At 49.4% G+C, this 15860-nt stretch overlaps 1 protein-coding gene across 1 annotated transcript; it reads left to right on the top strand.

Annotated features, from left to right (window-relative positions):
- Positions 1 to 8306: 8306 nt before the first annotated feature.
- PtA15_5A658 (uncharacterized protein) lies at positions 8307 to 9431 on the top strand (the record flags this gene model as incomplete). The annotated part of the gene is made up of 2 exons (XM_053169442.1): positions 8307 to 8622; positions 9211 to 9431. The coding sequence occupies 2 exons, from the start codon at positions 8307 to 8309 to the stop codon at positions 9429 to 9431; spliced, it is 537 nt and encodes a 178-aa protein (XP_053020639.1).
- Between the last annotated feature and the right edge of the window lie 6429 nt (positions 9432 to 15860).

Below are 15860 nucleotides of genomic sequence, written 5' to 3'. Positions count from 1 at the left end.
GTCGTCCATCCGGAGTGAGGTGGTTCGATCTGTGAGAAGGGAATGGATAATGGCTGCCAGGTAAGAGGGGATACTATGCTTGATAAGAGTATCGATGAGGCGTTCTTTGACGACAGATGGATATGCTGATTTGACACCGAGAAAAAGAGCTGAAACAACTTTATTCTCTCTCCATTTATGTCGAATCCAGGATGACAAGAAAATGTTAGCATCGTCAGTACTTCGATTCGCTCTTCCTCCAAAATGACCTTGAGCTAGTATATTATTATTCTCAGCCCAGTAGGTAATGCGTTTCGTGATTAGACTTTCAAAAACCTTTCCCATACACGACAGCAATGCTATCGGCCGGTAGGAACCCGGAAGCGCATATGATTCTTTGTCCGCTTTACGAATGATGACCGTTATCGCATGTCTCCAATATTCGGGAAAATACCCCAAATGTAGACACGCCGAGAACAGTTTAACTAACAAAGGAATGATTATTTTTTTGCTCCAAAAAAGAATTTCATTAGCAATATCATCATGCCCACAGGCCTTTTTTTTCGGAAGTTTGGAGAGAATATTATCAACTTCGGGGATAGAAACGTCGGGAAAGAAAAAGGGGTTGGAAAAGTCAGGCGGTATTATATCGCTAATATCACAATTAACAGGGACTTCGGATGTTCCTTTAAATAAAAGGTGAGCTTGTTCTTCTTTATCCGAGGTTAGTTCATCCTGTTCGTTCAGCAATGGCGCAATATTACCGCTGCTGCTTGGTTTAGTAAACTTATAAGCTTTGAACAGTTGATGATCTTTGCACTCTGCTAAAAACTTTCGCCAATGATTCCTTTTTAATTCAAAAACCTTATCCTTGAAGATTTTCTGCCAGTAGTGAAAACAATCGCAAGCTTGGACTGAATGGGCAACAAGCATCCACTTTCGAGCTTGGTTCCTATTTTTGATAATGGGTGATAAAATTTTGTTGTCCCACCACGACTTAAACTTGACTTTGTTGACCTTGACGATCTTTTTCTGTTTATCGACTGAATTTTGGATAGAACTCGTTAGCTTTTTAACAAAAACATCAATATCAGCTGTACTTAAAAGAGGAAACAATGTAAGACTTTTGACCGCTTCCGACAAATTATCACAAAATTTTTCTCTATCTAACATCTTTATATCAACCGACAGCCGCGTAAGAGGAATAGGATGAGGGTTAAAGTTTAACTGAAGAACAATAGCCTGATGATCCGATCCGAAATTGACAGAAGATGTATTACACGACTCTACAAATTTTATTGCATTGAAATTACCCCATGTGAGGTCGATAACAGTTGGACTGGTCCTTCTGTTGATAAACGTAGGCTTCCCCTTCTCTGAGATGATTTTGAAGCCGTTTCGACCGCATATTTTGATCATTTCTTTTGACTGTTGATGGGTGTGTTTGTAGTTCGGGGGATTCCACGAATGATGATGAAGGTTAGAGTCCATGAAAATAAAGGAAGGGATACTGCGATCGTTGTGCTGTTCCATCCATTCAGTGAGTTGACTGATTCCTTCGAAGGTTCTAGGTGGATTGTATAAATTGATAAGACGATTTTTTTTGATTTTCTCTAGCTTGATTGACAGATCAATAGCGGATAGGAGTCGAGTACCATCTTTAATTTGAATAATCTCAGCCGACGAGAACGATTTATCGAAAAAGAAACAAATACGGTGTTTATTGTTGTAATCGGATGGCGAATGATTTGGGTCAAGAATACATGACCAATTGTCGTAGTATGGGAGTTTCAGAGTGTGAGGATTGACCCATGGCTCTTGAAGGATAAGGATCGAAAACTTTGAATCAGAGTTGAGAGCATTCGAGGTGACATTGAAGGAATTGTGGCAGTTCAGTTGCAAGATCTTGAGGTTTGGCGAAGTCGATTTAGACGGAGATTCTGACTGAATAGGATCGATAATAGGAAGGGATTGAGGGTTTGGATACAATGGGATTTGACTCATCATTGATTAACAATTTTGGGACGAAAATTCTTGGTTTTTAAGGGACACTTAAGACTCAGCGGGGAATGATAAAACTGGATGTTATCATTGTCAAACTCAGATGAGGGATACATTTTCTTTTCATACTGAATACATTTCACACATTTCTCACTACCAATGTCGGATTGACAATCTTTCGAATTGTGGGGGTCACCACAATGTTTACAAAGAGGAGTATTCTTACATATTTGAGCAGTATGACCTATTTCTAGGCACTGGAAACATTGGAGAGGAGACTTCTTATAGTGGGCACCGGTCAAGGGTAAATAATTAAAAAAAAGACTACCTTTTTCGATCTTTCGTGCAAGATCCTTATCGTGAAAATTGACAATTATTGAACCGTGAGACTTTTTCTCAGCTTGTGGATTGCCCAGCCATCGAGCACTTTGAATGTGGTCAGGATGAATATTATTCTCTTTGCACAAATCAGCAAGAGTAGATTTGTTGGCCGGAGTAAAAGAGATAGGGACCGAATGAAGAATAACCGGAAAGGTCAAGGGGGGAGTGATAAGGGTGGGATCACACAAATGAGTCCACTCGTGTTTATGTTCAAGCAGCCAATTTGCTGCAAAACGAGTTTGAGTAAAGAATTTAAAGTCACCCGAGGGTAACCGGGCCACACCTTTAACTTTGATGTTAGACCCATCAGCTGTAACAGCTTTGATGTCTTTAAGAACATCATTCACTTTTTTGGTTATCTCCGGAGGAGACATTTGGAAGAATGGACGAGAGTCCGGGATGGTTTTACAAATGATAAAAAAAGCGGATTTAAATTCGTTCAACACCCTATTTGTGGGAGGAGGGCGAATAGAAGCCGGGTGGGGAACCACTGGAGTATTCTTTTTGGTAGCTGAAGCCCAAGACGGACTATTTTTAGGTTCCAAACGAACTACAGAGTTTATTGACTTCTCCATGGAGTCTAAACGTTTGGTGACCTGCTCCACAGCGGAGAGAGTTTGAACACTAACGATCTTTTCAATCGCTAATAGAGGGGACAAGGTTTTGACCTTCTCCGCGTTTATAAATATGCTTCCATCTTGGTTAGGATGGGCGAAGATCTCAGCAATCGCACTGAGAAACCCATTTTCAGGGTTTTGGGGGTTGTGACGGGACTGAGTGAGAGGAGGATTGTGAGAGAAGTCCGACTGAGTCGGAGTTTGAGAACGGTCAGGAGAACCCGACTGGGCCATAGACGAACCGGAGGCTTCAATATCCTCCATCTCTATGGTTTTCGACCAGCCATCCTGATCAACCCTTGAACCCTTAAGGTTCTTGGGGGTCATGTTGTTGGCTACACGAGCCGAGTATGGTAAAAACCTAGTACTCTTTTTGGGGGGGTCTGAAAACTCAATCTTTAAAGTTTCGGAAGACGGAAGGGGAGAAAGGGAAGGAGGATAAGGTTTAAGAAGGAATTGAAGAACAGGTAAGCAGGGAAGGAAGAAGATACTTTGGATGATACTTTTAACGCTTTTTTTTAGGATTTGATGTTTGGATGAGTTTGAAAGGTGGTCGGTTTTTGGTGGTTGAAGTTGAGTTTTTTTGTCACTGTAAGTCTCCTTTGTCATCGAGGTGTGACTCCCTTTGATGACCAGCACGGGCCACAAACTTAACACAAGTCCCTCCCTGTGCTCGCGGGGCGCGAGCACCCTCCCGCTTGCAGGAGGGACTTGTGCCTAATGTCCGACATTTGGCCTGAGGCTGCCCAGCCAAATGGCCAAAAAAATCCTTCTAATCCACATATCACTGCATACCCCTCAGATTTCTTCACAGCCTCCAGTACCATTAGAATCAGCTTCTTGTTGTACATGTTAGCATGTATCCCATCAAAGTTGTATCCTCATCCCTTGGAAGTAATTGTGATGTAAAAAAACTGCCTTGGGAGGTCTGGTGAGCCAAAATTGTGAGAACCTGTCCAATCTTGACCAACGAGTGGCCCAATGGGTCCATCACATTGCTCAGAAACAGCCCTGGCAAGAATGGCTGCTGAGCAGCCAATTTTTGTTGAGAATACTTGAAAAAATATGTACAAGATAGCTGAGATCAAGGGCTACAACATGGTCAGCTGGGATTTGGAGTAAAACTGTAGAGCTAATCATAAAATAAATGTAAGTACAAAATTGATCATTTTCTTCAAAAAACCTTGTCAGCCCCAGGCCAAGAATCCGACTTTAGTCCTAAGCCTCTCCTTTGGAAACGCTTTGCACCTCCTCAGAGAGGCTTAGTTAAGCTTGCACGGGCCAGTCATTGAGAGGAGGTGTGAACCTCCTCAATCCAGGTCTGTACTGGTCATTGGGGGGAATCACTCCTCTCGATGACCTGTACACACCGGTCATTGAGAGGTGTGAGTCTCCTCAATGACCGGCATGGACCAGTCATTGAGAGGAGATTCCACTCCAATCAAGATTTTTTTCTTTTGCCCCCCTGGTGTACCAGTGATCAAGAGGTGTCAGTGGGCATCTGGGTGGGCCAGACAGGGTGTGTACAGCCAAAACCAAAAAGCTTGCAAGCTTAACCAAGCCTCTCTGGAGGAGAGCCCTGCAGGGTCTCTGTCTCACAGAGAGACTTGCCCCCAAGCAGCAAATTCTGGAGTGAGAGCTGACAGACCGTAGTCCTGGCCAGCACCCAAATCCCACTAAATCAATGCCTACACATTTTTCACGCAACATATGGGGTCATGAGTAGCACGGCCTTGTAGCCTGGCTGCTTGCGCAGCCATCCATCCATCCATCATCTATCCATCCCCCCAGAGCAGTGCTAGACATCCTTTCAAAAAACACGGTGAGCTGTTTTCCAAAAGTCAAACTCTTGTTTTTTTTTTCACTCCTGTACACTCCACTATCCAATAAACTTGCTGCATCCTACCTGTACTGTGACAAAAACATAGTACAGAAGCCACCATAACTGTACACTTTGGCATGTGTATTTAGCTCTTATGTACTTGCCTTGCATGTACAAATGTACGGACAAAACAAGAATCTTGGTAAGATGATGTTACAAGCTTTTTAACTTCAAGACCGTTTGAGTTAATGACATGGGATCTATGTAGGATTAAAGGCGAGATGCAGGCCTTTAATCTGGCACCAGGGCGGCCTGATTGGCCCGCAGGAGGCAAATTTAGTGTGGTGTTGAAGTTTGACACCAGCCAAATGGTTGGAGGTGGTCCTCAGTGCTCACCCCAAATTTCCCCGCTTACTCCCAAGTCCCTCCAAGGGGCGCCAGCCTGCAAACTCAGAAGGGAGGACTGACTAAGTTCAAAAAGCTTGCGGGTCCGGTGTGGAACTACTCTTGGGATGAATAGAGCTGGAGAGGGAATGGTGCTTTAATGGGCTGCCAATCTGGGAACAAGAAAAATATATAAGAGTGTGGACTCTTATGGAAAGGTGTGGCTATAGAAGATTCTTGAGGTATGTCTTGAGGGTTACTTTTCTACTAATTCAATATTTTGTACACAGATATCAAGCTTGTCCAATCTGATTTATTGGCATAAGCAAGGCTAATGATAGGTGACCAGTGATCTGAATTACTTTGACAGGATCTGATGGGGAACAAATGAAGAGGAAAACAACCCAGTTTATATACACAAGAAAGAGGAGCCATGAGGAAACAAGGATAACCTGAAGAGAAGCATAGAAAATTCTACTTCTATAGGATGAAACAGCCATGTGGTCAGAGTAGTGGGTCAAGGAGTCACATGATGGTGTAATAGTGGGTGGGGATGATGCCATCTTCTGGGGGCTATTGTTCAATCTTCCTAGTTAGAGGAGGGGATATGTGACTCGTGAGACATAACAGGGGTAGAATATTCTATGATCTAAGATAGGAGTAGTTAGGCGTTTCAAGAAGTGTTTCAGGAAGAAGTCATCTAGGGATTGAAGATAGGAGGAGTTAGGTGTTTCAGGAAGCATTTCAGGAAGTCTTTCAGGGAGAAATAATCTAGGTGGGGTTTGGGGCTATGTCTAGTATAATGTGTATCATGTTGGGTTTGGAGAATGAAGGGTTTCAAGGGTGCTTGTACATATTTGAGCACATGGTTCTAAGGAAACACTAGAAGAAGGGGGTAACATGTGATCTGGGTAGATGTTTGAGACTAGGGAGAGGGTTTATCCAAGAGAGGGGGAGTGTGGGAAGAGGGAATACTATTATCCAGGGTATGACCATTGAGTGGGGATGTTGAGAGCCTTGGGCTTTGCTGACAAGGGGGCCATAGGTATGGGATTTAGTCTTGAGGTGTGACAGTCTTGTGATTGATGGTTGCTGGTTTTCTGGGTAGATCAGGATTGGCTTACCACACCAGCAGCCTGAAAATCTAACCAACAAAATTCTTCATTTCAGCCACCCACCCTGTATCCTTCCAAAACTTCTCATCTTCGCACATCTTTCCTCTCTCCATCTCTCCCATACCCCCTACCCCCTTCCCCATCAAAAATGCCCCCAACCCAGCTCCCCCCCCCCCCCCCGCTCATCCAGACCCACCCACAACCCAGCCGCCAGAACCGCAAACCAGCCAGCCGCAACCATCCACCAGCCATCCCACCTGGAACCCCAACCACCCAAAAAAACAGTCCATCACAGGTGAGTCCCGCCCTTTCTAGCAGAGGGATCACCCGCAGCGCTGATCCCTTTGTTTTTTTGCCCCCCCCCCCAGCCGGAACCTCCCGCCCGCCAGCCCATCCGGAACGCCTACCGCAAAAAAACCCCTATCCCCCATTGGTGAGCCCCTCTCCCCCCTCTCCCTTCCCTTCAATCCAATCCTCCCCCTCTGCCTAGCAGTCCAATAACCCAGATGACTGATTTGGTTGATTCCCCTGCCTCTCCAGTGTTGATTCAGGTACCAGCATCTTCCACCTTGTCACCCAACACGCCCTGTCCATCTGATGATCTGCATACTTTTGATAATGGTATGTCCCAAATATTTGAGCAGCTGATTGGTTTTTTTTGGCTTCCCACCCCTCAGTCCACCAATAATCAAGTAACCAACCAGTTTTTTACCCTCACAAGCCACCTGGATCCGCTCCCATTCGCCAATGCCCATGGCGAGCCGGAGGAGTCGTACCTTGGACCCAGTCAGCCTGCAGACTCGCAGGCCAAAGGCTGCAAATTGTTTTACAAACAATCAAACCCCCACCAAGATGATCCCGCAAGCATGGGTCCCATTCCCAACACAACTCGCCACAAGCCAACCTGCGTGGCTGCTGCGGCTCCACTATTGGACTCCAGGCGCCCGCCGGCGCCCCGGATCATCCACCTTGATCATCATGTCTACCAGTTGTCCGCGGCAGGCCAGATTGCCCAAGTGAATCCGCGGAACACAACCGCGGCCAGCGCAAAAGCTTGGGAGCGAGTGATCAGCAAGAACAAGGCAGTGTTGAAGACCATCCCGCAGCACATGATGTGGCCCAAAATCATTGACGACTGAATCGACAGCCTTGACAAGATTTTCACGCTCCTGGGGGCCCATCTCCACCGGATGGAGGAGCAGAAGCTACTCAAGTGGTAATTCATCATCCCAAAAAACGAGATCTTTGCAAAGGGAAAGAACATATTTGTCTTGTCTGCGGGCCAATTGGCCAAGTTTGTTGAGCAAGCATTGGCCAACCCCACCGCCCAACTCACTATCAAGGTGTGTATGCAGGACCCGCAGAAAAAGGCCAAGGCGGAATTGGCGGTGAGTTCTGCACCGTTCCCTACTTCTCTCCTCTGCAGGGGTGGGTGGCTCATGTGTCTGTCTATTCAGGCAAGGGCCCAGCAGGACGCTCTTGCAATGAGTTACGGCCCTGATGACACGCAATCGGCCCTGGAGCGCTCCCAGGCGTGCGTGGCGGTAAATGTAAGCGTCTTGTGTGATGTGGAGCCTCACGGGCTGGGATGGGCCATACTGACAGGTTTCACATTCCCTCCCCCAACAGCCGCTCGCTGATGTTGATGAGCAAGAGCGCATCCGGATCGCAGCTGATCTACATGTGTACATCACTGGGAAGTATGGGGCTAACACTGAGTCAATGAGAATCAAGGACCCCAAGAAACCAGGCTCCTCAATCCGTGTGACTTGTGACACACTGACCAAGTGGAGTCGCTGTATGCTTCATAAGATACCCGGTGTTGACCAGGACAACCCGCCCAACATCCCTGAATTCTTGAAAGACAAGCGTCCCGTGTTCACTCTTGCCAAGCTGGCCATGAAACAAGACGCGCGCCTAAGCAAGCACAAGTCTGCGGCCTCCCCCTCAAAATCGTTGGCCGCCTGTGCTTCAGAAACCCTAGGCCAGGCGAGAACCCCCGGGGAAATGGGGTCACCAAGGAAGGGGCCACCTTTAGCGTCTGCTGATCCTGGCGTGGGGCCAAAGACCAAGAAGGCAGGACTAGTGTTCACTCCGGTGCAAATCTCATCCGCAGGTCGTGTCATCCCCGGGCGTTGGGTCCCCGCGTTGGAATCAAAATCTTTGTCTGGCATTCCATCCCCTGGCGGTCAATTGATGTCTTGGCCTGCTTCCCTTGCACGTGCAGAGGCACCTGCCAAGCGGTCCCTTGGAACAAGCGTGGTGCCTGCCCTCCGGTATGACTTAACCGGATTGGTTGACGCCGGGGGCTATCCGGACAATCGTGAGACCACCAGTTCAGAATCCAAGTACCCGGCTGGTGTATCTGCCACGCATTCAGTGCCATCAAACCCATCAACCCGTCACACCCATGAGGCAAGCTCAGATGTTGAGGTCATGCAGCCCTTGCATATTGACAGTGGGATCCATTGGTCACCCGCTCGCAAGATGCCTTGCAGCCCGGCCGCGGAAGGTATAGCGCAGACCGTGAGTCGGCTCAACTTTGGGCGGGACCGTTCGCCACCAAGATTTGCACGCACTCGCAAGGTCCCGACCCCCCAATTGCCCTTGGCTAGTTCTTGGATCAGCAAGACAACCCCAAGCTCCCATCTGCGACTGAATGATGCCGGCAGATATTTAGAGATGGAAGAATTCATCCAAATGTGCAATGTATCAGATGACGACCCACTCCCGCGGGGGTTAATCAAGCTGCACCACATCAGTCGCTGGGACTTTTTCCTGGACACCACTTCGATTGCCCTAGCCAAGCTCAACTTTCCCAGCCCGCTGGCATCACAATTGATGAAGGGGGCCAGATGGTTGATCCCCACTCACACTCTTCCTGCTCATGACACCGTGACCCAACGCCCAGGCCAGCAGGACCTAGTTAACGTGGCCACTCCGAGCGCGCAGGACCAAGTCAGCGAGGCCACCCCTGGATCTCGCCCCTTGCTGCAGGCCCTGGGCCGCGAGCGCACATCCGCCAGCGGTCTCTCTGTATTGCAAGTCCCCGCAGTCCCCGCGGTTGGCCCCTTGTCTGGAATTTGCGACCCCTCCACTTCAACCACGCTGTTGGCCGAGGAATCCCTCTGAAATGCGGCTGGGCAGGATGAGATGACCAACAATTTGTCTGAAAACTCCGAAGACGACTCTGAGCCTTTGCATTCCGCAGTGTTGCGGTCAAAGGTTGCACCCACCCAGGAGATCTGATCACACCTGCATGCTAAATTGGCCCAATGGCCGTGGTAAGTAGCACCACACGTGAAATTTCTATTAATTAGATTTCTCTTAATTGGTTCCAAGTCTACACCTTATTTGGTGTTCTTCTTTTTTTGGCAATAGTCCCTAGTTGTAGCTCCACAAGGTAGCCCCGTTTAGCCTGTCCTTTTTGATGCAATTCAAGATATAACTTCAAGGCTGGTTGAATCAAATATTAATTGCCTGTGGGCATGTATCTGTGCATGTATGTATATGTACTTGACGCTGGTGACGCTAGTCACGTGAGGATGCCTCGAGCCCTTGTCCCAAAACCATGGACATGAGCCGCGGGCCAGGCCTGGTTCATGGGAGGATGAAGCTGCCTGGTTCTTGGGAGGATCCCGCTGAGTCATCCCGGAGTCAGCCAAGGCCGTGTACTTCCACGGCTAAGTCCCTGAGTAATGACATAGAGTCGTGCAAGACCGCGTACCGTAATGAACCAGAAGTCCGCGGTCTCCCACGGCTAGGGCACCGCGGCTAAGTCCTCACAAAGGACCCATGGCGCTCAAAGCAGCAGCGGCTCAGTGCTCAAAGAGCGGTGGACCAAAAGATTTCAAATTCAATGATCATTTCATGATCAAACAGACATACTTTGCGCACACAAATATTTCAAGGCGCTGGGGCGTCTTGCCTCCCAATCAGTGGCAAATTATTTAAAATACAAGGTGATCAACTAAGATAGATGAGGAGAGATCATACGAGGAAGTGGAGCTAGCAGGTAAGGAACCGTGGAACTACGGCAAACAGAAGAAATAACCAACAACTGGAAGGTTCATATGTAGATGACAGATGAACCTTCCAATCAATCACCGCCCAAGTAACCAGTCCCAAGGAAGATCCCTCTCATCAACGCCGGGGTGACAATCTTTGGCAGAAACTCTTTGATTATCTCTGCATCCACTCGGTTCCCAGTGAGAATCTGGGCTTGCTTCAGGCCGCAATTATAAACACGTATTTGAGATATTTTTGAAAAGTATTTGAACTTGCCCCAAAGTTCGATCCAACATTTTCTGAAATGTATTTTGTTTCAAAAATACTACAAAATATCTCAAGACCTGCACAAGGGGCGTTTGAACTTTTAAATTCCCAAAAGTCATTTATGAGTACAGATCAACTGTACATCTGTACCGTGGGCAGGCAGGTCATTGGGAATATCATGTATTGCGACGGCGGAGGTTGGCACTATGTAGATGAAAAGGAACCGCCCACCAAAGCTATCTCCACACTGCTCCCCCATCCACCATCCACCAGGCCATCTACGCTCTGCTCCACCATCCAACAACCACTGTGCACCCCCAACTACCATGTCCAATCAGCATCATCATGGGATTGAAGGGTCTGCCGCTTATGGCCTTGATCCTGCCCTATTATCAGGAGGCGCCCCTCTCGAGAATCCAAACTCTCCTCAGGACGGCGATCAGAATTTGCCAAACCGTGGTCAGCACACGCCACTCAATCCCCATTCCCCGGTCGTATTGCACCAGACGCCGGGATCTTTGGCGGCCTCAATCGACAACCCCGTTAGGCAATCTGCGCAGGCGTCCTTGGGTTTGCGACCTGGTATCAGCCCCACCAATTCTTTTGTACGTGGGCACGGAACCGGAACCCGTGGAAGGGGATCTAGAGCCAAAGCCCGGGTGGTATCAACGTCGACTCACCGGCCAACTCGCCGGCAGAACCGCACCCGGGTGGAAATCGACACGGCTGAGGCCCTCAAGGCTCAAAAGCAGGCCGATCGGGCCAGGATCACGGCTGAGCGGCTGGAAGCGGTGCGCCTCAAGAACCTACACAAGAGAGCTCGCGCGGCCGTCATAGCGGCAGATACGCCTCCGCCCACGCCTCGGGTTCTGTGGACGGAGGAGGCAACTTTGGAACTATTGCAGTGGTACAAAGAGGTCAAAACCGAGTTTGACGAGCTCGAGCGTGTCCGTCCCGGCTACATGAACTGGGTCACCTACTACAATCAATCCACTCCGGCCCGCGACGCTTATCCCTTGATAGCCGACCGGGTTAAGGACAGCCTGGTCCGGCATTACCGTGTTGTTATGGGAGTTTGGAAAGTAAGTTGGCAGCTCTGTTATCCGTGTAGATGGATGCTGATGGTCTCTTGGCCGGGTCGCACTTTTAGGAAGTGTACGACCTTCTCTCCCATTCGGGCAGTGGAGGACTCTATGTAGTCCTTACTCTCAAGAGCTTTCCTGAATCGGTAAGTCTTTGGGGTGCTCAAGAATTGTATGGTATGCGTGGCCAATCAAACCATTCTTTCCAGTATTGGCGCTACATCTCCGCAATGCATGGGGACAACGCGGCCACAGTCGCTTACGGCCATGAAGAGATCAACAGCAACATGGCGGGGTTGGTCACTGACATAGGCCCTGAGGGGGCTGGGGAGGAACCAAACAACCACTCCGATGCCGTGGACGCCGCCCGGGACCGCCCAGGCGAGGCAGGGTTGACCAAGGCGGAATTGGCCCTCAACCCGCCTTCCGACGCAGATCGTGACGCCCCAAATCCAACTGTGTCTCCGGCATTGAATCACCCTGCGGGGATGATCCCGCCAATCCCTTTGACTCAGCCGCCGACCCGCACCCCAACAAGCTTCCCAATGCCGCCGGCTCCGCAGCCCCCAAGATCGGTTGAATTATCCGCACGACGCCGTGGGCGCACCAAGGTAGTCAAGCCAGATGATACTACTTCAGCCGGGGTGCTCATGATGATGCAGAAGTCACAGGAGACCACGAGTCTATGGATGATGGAGGATTGACGACAACAGGACGAGGATCGCCGCCGACAGGACGAGTTGCGGGCCGATGAACGTGCACACGCCAAGAAGCGCGAGGATCAGAAGGAAGCCACACGGGCGGCGGCTCTCCAGGATGCACAGGCCGCACGGGCGATCGCTGAGGGCCATCTGATGTTGGAACGCGAGCTCGCCAAACAACGAGCTCAGGCCCAAGAAGACAATTGTTGTGCGCGTGAGGATGCACGCAGGTATGAGGCCGCTTAGGAGCGTATGGCAGCCGATCGGGCTGCACAGGAGAAATCCCGCCAGCTCTTTGAGACTGCGATGTTGACAATGCTTGGCAATCTCAACAAAAATAACTAGATCTTACTGTTCTGCTCTGAAGCCCTCTTAGTGTCCCCCTCTGAAGCGCATCCTTTCTCTCCTTATATTGTTTCTTAGTGTCCCGCTCTGAAGCGCATGCTTTCTCTCATTATATTGTTCACCAAAGTGATTGGCTTCTTGGCTTAATTACTATGTTTGGACCAAGTCTCTATTCATATTACGTTGGCTCAAATAACATATGTGATTTCCTTTTAACTGGCTTGGACTATGTCTCTATTCAGAATATGTGGTAAAAATATATGGTATCGATTATGTGACTCAATCCTCAATTAAGATGGCCTCGTATGGTGCCAAGATTGGGTCAAGTCGGGCCCAGTGCTTGCAAATGCGCCGGGTGTGAGCTGTGTAGACGGTGAGAGGCATAGTCAGGAAACAAGGTGCACAAGTATATATGATATCTGCCAAGATCAGTCGCAATCAATTACCGTCAACGGAGACTCGCCTTCCTAACGGATCAATGCCCCAAAGGGAGCCTGCTGAAGCCCAGCGGAAAGCGGCGGCTTCCTTGTAGGATTTCTCGAGGAAGAATATCCAAAGGCATATCTCTACATTGGGGGTTAGTGCGTCAGCGGAGGAAGATGCAAATGAACAGATAACTCGGAGGGCTGACCTGTTGCCTTGCAATTGTTAATCCCGTAGACGGCCATCTCGCTGAGGATCTCCTTGGACACCGCGCGTTTGGCAGCCTGCAATTCTAATCCGTGCCAGCGCCAATAATTGTCTCCCGTGGACATCCAATCAAGGAGTATGGTCATTGAAGGAGGCCCACCGTTGACCCCGTCAGAGCTCCACGAGGTTCCTCAAACTGTTGTCATTTTATGGCTTGTTCCAGTTGATGTGTTGTGTGGGTGAAAAATTGCAGACTATTGACCGGAGGGATGGGAATAGGTGGATGAGGGAGATCCCGGATGAGGCCTTCTAGCTTGGGGAGTCCGGATCCACCCGAACTGTGGGCCACGTGTCATCCCAAGTTTCATCCGATTCTACTAGGATTGACGCCCAGCCGCTAAACTCACAAGGACGCCGCAAAGGGATCATCCACAGGCATGGGCGACACAAAGGACACCACTGGTCCTTCCCAGGCCTCTAGCTCCCAGCCATTTGACCCGGCCAACGACCCTAGCATCCCAGATTCCAATGAGCAGGAGACGATAGCACTTCACATGCAAGTCCTGGTCACAACCGAGCTAGCCACATCAGTAGATGTTGGCGAAGGTCCCCGTCGCCAACAGGGGGATGATAATGGGACCATATTTGAACAGGTTAGCAACAATATTCTGGCGCTGGGCACCAAGGATGCTATAACTGACCATGGTAAACATGGCTAGAATAACCAACCTGTCAGCAGCCCCGTCCTGGTCTCGTCGGAGGGGAATGAAGAGTCCACCGCGGTATACTCCTCTGAAACAGCATGGGGCATCAGTGAGCCCATGTCATCCTGCCATTCCACGGTCTCATTGGACAATTACAACAGCCCAGATGACGTGCAGAGGGCATCACGTCTTGCGATGTGCCGTATCCACCTTGCCATGGACGCCGCGGGGGCATGGCAAACAGGAGATGCATTAGCCGAAGCCGAGGCTTGGGAAGCCGCGGAGGCATTGGACGCAGCGGCTCAGCAGCCACATCAAGAATAGCAATATTACTTAATACTATCTCCTGATTTATAAGCTAGGTCAAATTAAACAAGCTAGCTACACTAAATGACTCCGGAGCCTATCCCGGATTGAGTTCATGTGTTCAACTTGAGGAATTGGGTTATTCCCAGGTTGGTCCCCTGCGTGGGCATTGGCCGCCGGGACCTTGTTAAAAAACCCTTCATTACTGCTCCTTTGGTCCCAAATTTGAAGATAGAGGGATCCCCTCTTTTGAAGGAGGTTGTGAAGGACCATACACGCAAAGGTGTTGTTCCTTGCTCGGAGGGGCCTGGCCTTCTGCGCGGTTAAGAGGATCCGGAATCAATTCTTCAGCTGCCCAAAGGCACGTTCCACGACCATCCTTGTTGAAGAGTGGATGAAATTGAATTTGACATTGTCTGCGCGCGCGAGAGAAGGATACGGTACCAGTATCCTTACGTTGGAAGGATAGCCGGCGTCCCCTATGAGATAAGAGCCGTCCGGTATCATTGGCGTGGCCGGCGAAGCTGGTGATAGACTGTGTCCCAGTTGTGAACGCCAAAAAAGCCGGCTATCGTGCATCGATCCTGGGGCCCCACCGCTCACCTGATTCCACGGGATCATAAAGTGAGCCAATCGGAACGGACGAAGTGGAAGGAAACTATGTAGTAGATGTACATTACGGAAGTTGCCATCTCCGTCTACGACACATTGGAAGACAATGGACAACCAACTCTTCCTGTTGATGTAACCCTTCCAACAATCCTCCGCGGGAATTGCCAAAGGGATGTGGGTCCCGTCAATTGCGCCAACTATGTTGGGGATGCCATGCCTCTCTTCAAATGAAGCCTTGATCTCATCCCATTGTGCATTGTTGTTCAGATCAGGAAAGCTGCAATTCAAGCTGTCAGCCAGTCAGGAAAAACCCAATGGAGAGGATTAGTAGAGTTGAACACACCAGACAGTAGTCAAACGGAAGTTCTCAAGCACGGCAATCACAAACCGCGAAGAAGCTTTATCGGCGGTTTCCTTGCCAATGCTAAAAACATGGCCAATTGTCACATAACTGGCGCCGTGGCCAAGCCGATAAAGCCCAACAGCCACCTGAGCCTCCACAGATAGAGGATCTCCTCGCCGCATGCAATCGAGCTGCAATGAATCTTGTAAGCTGTCGGCCAGCCATTGGAAATCTGCCAACGGCATGCGGAAGTATTCGACGAATCGTGTGTGAGGCATGAGAGGATCGTTCCAAGGCTCCCATCGGGGGGGTCGCTTATACGCCTGCCGGGCTGCTCGTGTATAAATCTCCTCGTGCGGTCGCTGATTCAATAACCAGATGGCCATCAGTTGATTTGTTGGGTTCATAAGCGGTAGGGGTATCATTGTGGCGTGGCGTTGGCGATCGAGCCAGAAGGTCATCTGTTCTCAGCAGGAAGAGTCTGGCACTGCCGAGGCCCCGAAGCCCCAAGAGTTAGCAGATGTATGGCTGTATTTGAGCCTGTACAGTATGACCGGCGCAAC

Source organism: Puccinia triticina, chromosome 5A (genome assembly GCF_026914185.1).
Source record: "Puccinia triticina chromosome 5A, complete sequence".
Classification (NCBI taxonomy): Eukaryota; Fungi; Basidiomycota; class Pucciniomycetes; order Pucciniales; family Pucciniaceae; genus Puccinia; species Puccinia triticina.
The sequence above is the reverse complement of the archived record's forward strand: the minus strand, read 5'-3'. Positions and strand labels throughout refer to the sequence as shown.